This window comes from Diprion similis, chromosome 4 (assembly GCF_021155765.1).
Source record: "Diprion similis isolate iyDipSimi1 chromosome 4, iyDipSimi1.1, whole genome shotgun sequence".
NCBI lineage: Eukaryota > Metazoa > Arthropoda > Insecta > Hymenoptera > Diprionidae > Diprion > Diprion similis.
Genome location: NC_060108.1, coordinates 12615187 through 12619322, shown reverse-complemented (window position 1 = coordinate 12619322; position 4136 = coordinate 12615187). Strand labels below are relative to the sequence as shown.

At 30.1% G+C, this 4136-nt stretch overlaps 1 protein-coding gene across 1 annotated transcript in view; it reads right to left on the bottom strand.

The window, feature by feature from the left end:
• LOC124405135 (RING-box protein 2) overlaps positions 1-3994 on the bottom strand; it is a 49028-nt gene extending 45034 nt beyond the window's left edge. Inside the window, exon 1 of the mRNA XM_046879787.1 lies at positions 3713-3994. Coding sequence (XP_046735743.1) covers positions 3713-3866 — 154 coding nt within the window. The 5' untranslated portion in view covers positions 3867-3994. The remainder of the gene's footprint in view (positions 1-3712) is intronic.
• Positions 3995-4136: the final 142 nt, after the last annotated feature.

Genomic DNA, 4136 nt, shown 5'->3' with positions numbered 1-4136 from the left:
AGAAAAAATTAAAAAGAGAGAGAAAAAAGAAGGAAACTTGACCCAGAATCATTTTACAGCAATATTTTAGATGAATTATAAAGCTTTATAAAAACAATTTGTAAGAAAAACAAAAACAAAAAAAAAAAAAAAAAAACAGACAAAATACATTCCTATGTACTTGCACAGTCTCTACCTCAGAATGCGAAGGATTAAAAAAAAAAGATATATATGTATACAAATATATATGTAAATAATCGTCGATTATGACGAAGATAATAATGATAAAAATGAAATAACAACATTCCACGGAAATACAACGTAACGGTGCCTAAATCCTAATGATACGTAGTTAGTTATAAAAATAAATATATATATATATATACATATATTATAGTTCCAGAAATAAGATATTCGTATTTAATTTATAAAAACAGAAATTTATATTTCTATAATGTAATGTATTCCTCTGTAGATAATATTGTTTAGTTGTCATTTTTTTTTCTTAATTTTCAATTTATCATTACAATTGCTATTATTTAGTAAACGTCGATAAGACGGAAGAGAGAAAAATTTAAACCGAAGGTTTGTTTGAAATGAGAATTATTATATTTAGATTTTGTATATAATAATAATATTGAAAAAGTAAAATAATACATTGTTTTTTCCGTATTACCGTTCTCAATGTTTATCTGAACAATATACGATGAAATTTTCTTCGATATAGAAAAGTAAATAATATTGTATGTTACCTGTAGATTAATATTATAATTTATCTCTATATTTTATTGATATATATATATATATATATATATATATATATATATATATATATATATATATATATATATATATATATATATATATATGACGAGATATGACGTACCATATTAATAGCGGGTAGGAGGATATGTTAGATACATAAAAGCATGTGTTAGAATTTTTTTTTTTTTATGAAAATGAACACAAAACTCATACAGTTTATAAAGTAATAAATGGACTTTGGTCGAATATTAAAGAAAAAAATGTTGCACTACTTATTGTTGTTTAGATCAATTTCATTAGGACTCTGCTATCGCAAATTAACACTCATACTGGAACGAAATATATTCTTTTTCAACGAGTTGAGAAAAAAAATGAGAAGAAGGAACCAAACCAGCAGACGATATTGTATATTATATGTATATATTTATGTAGATACTTAATTTAAATAACGTTTGTTCGTTCAAATTCGAATATGAAAACAGCGATTTCAGTGTCCTAATTGAATCTCATCTAACCAAGTAAGAAACAAATGCGATAAAATGTATATTGTGCGTTGCATAAATGGGATAAAATTCAAATATTTTGAAGATCAATAACGAGTTCACACAATGAAAAAGAAAAACCAAGCCACAAAAAAAAAGGATAATAGAATTCAGATTCAATTCGATTTCCAAAGTTCTTTGAAGCTGGAATTTTATTTTGTTTTACGCAAAAAAAAAATGCATTTCACTGAATTTTAAACACATGAATTTTCTTCCATCGATCTGGTCTTGATATCGTATAATATGTTTTACGCACACGAATCATGATTATTATTATTATTATAGATTTAGTTGTCCATACATATCGTTGGAATGGTAATAATCTATTTTTTATCCAAGGATTAAGTGACGAATAAATAATTAAAAAAATTAAAGAAAACTCAAATGCTTTACGTCTTTTGCATTATTCCATTTTAACATCATATATCCATTATACCGAATTGAATGTTGAATTAGTTTTATTACTATACCCACGCTATTGTTATTACTGACACTTTATTCCTGTAATATTATTACAGTCGTTACTTTTCTTCAGATTTGTTTATCATGAATATATACGCGGATAATTCAATCTCAAATTTAATGAGAAATACACGTAAATGTGATAAATGAGAAGTGTTAAAGATTTTTTAATGTGTGTATGTATGTACAAAGCCAATGCATACAAAGAATGGCGGGCGAACTACGCGCGGATATATAAATTAAGTATGTCATATATTATATATAAATTTTTATATTTTTAATACTCACGATCTACTCGCATACCATAATGTAATGTTACACGACAAACATATTCGTTTAGATCGTAAAGGATAATATTTTATGTACAATAAAGAAAAAGTTAGGAAAAAAAAAAGAAAAGAATACATCATATTCAACCGATATGATCTTATTTTTTATCAACCCTAATAGGTCACACCTCAATAGAATCGCATAACGGTTACAGTGGGTGAAATTCATCTCAGCTCTAAAAAAGTGATAACATGCTTCAATAACGAGTTTTCAAAACCTAAAAAAAATCTATGTATTGTTTAAGAATCGCAGAAAAAGCTTTCTCAGTTTTTCAACCCAAAATTGATTATCAAGTTTTTTACAACATCGGCAAAATTAGTGTAAGACAGAAAAAAAATTTCTACGGTAGTGGTTTTTTTCTGGTTTCGTTTTTTTTTTTTTTTTTTACAGAATTGATTTTGAGCAGAAAAAACTATAATAATAGTTTATTCCTGAACTCTACGAGAAGTTTGAAGAATGTTTGGGATTAAATTGACCCAGCGTGACCAGTTAGGGTTAAATTATGATTACAGTTTCCAAATCAAGTTATTTATAAGTCGCATCTTCATCTGAATGATACTTGTGAACGACAATGTTAATAATATTACGGCGATGGAGATGTATTCATATTTTTTTTCAATACAGAAGACTTTTGTTTCGTTAATGCTTTATCCAGTGTAAGAAAGTTTAGGTATACGAACAAGTTGTATAGTTGAAAGAATAAAAGGGTGGGGGGGGGGGGGGGGGGTGTATTTATCGTTGGAAAATGCATTCCTGCTTTCATTCAAATCCTTTTTATAGATCAAATTTATAAGCAGCAGCCAATCAGACAAATGAAACTTGATAACTATGATATACTTGTAACCATTGCATTTTTGATATCAGTATTGATTGTAATTTTTAATTTTTTGGGCGATTCTCGGAAATCAAAAGTTCATTTTATACTAGTCAATGATTCCATCTCTCGGATTTTTCAAATATGTACCACATGGGCATTATTTTCGTTTCTGCATACGTCGAGAATTTCAAAAGACCCTAGCAAATAACTCGAGAGCTAAGCCGTCGAAAAAATTGTAGAATGCAGACTTTGTCAAATTTTCAAGATTTAAAATTCGAACATTCAACCTTTCGATACTCGAGCTCGTAACCACTGCTTCTGCCCTTCTCGTACACGTTTTCAAACATAGCGATAAGTATTACGGGTGATCAAGGATTTTATACGCCTATAATCAGCATTTTCGCACTAGCTGCGACAGCCGTGTACGTTATGTTGCATACATGCAGGCATTTTTGATAAACACTTAGTCCCTGTGTCTCATACCACGAAGTATATTCATTCGATATATTCTATTTAAATAACACTTTTGAATACCAAGTGAACAATTTCAACAAAACACTAACGCATGCCGTTCTATTTTGAATGGTAAAAATTAAATGTCAACTATTTAATAGGTTTCTCTCGTTTATGTGCAAAACGAGCGAGGTTGGAAGTTCTGACGTTAAAAGAAATGTTTGATGACGTATGATTAATAGATACTCAGGATAATCAGGGCGCATTTGAACCGGCTAAAATTTCCTCCGCCAAAGGAGAACTAGCAACTGAACACCTTAGAGAAAGCTTTTTAGGTTAGGTTAAGTTAGGTTATGCAACTCACCCATCACCTGGACCCGGCATATAGCGCAAGTGTCACACTCGACGTCCCAGCTCCACATAGCGACAGCATTCCACTTTTTGAGGGTGAAAAAATTTTCCGTTTTCATGTTGTCACCATCCCCTCGTTCCAAATTATCTTGCTCTGATTCTGCCATCGCGGTGAGGTTCTGTTTGAATCGCCTGATCCACAATGTCAACACACAACACTTTCACAACCACCACTTTAAAATCTACAAGGTTGTACAAGACTGTACAGCTTCTCTATTCGCTTTAATCGCACTTTACGTTAGCATTGGGGTGACCCTTTAAATAACGAGGATTCGGGTATTTTTGTTTTTAGTTCAAGCTAAAAACATTGTTGCCGTCATCCTCGATCTAGAGCCAACGAATTTAACGAAAGGCAACTCTAATATTTTTATTCCTGG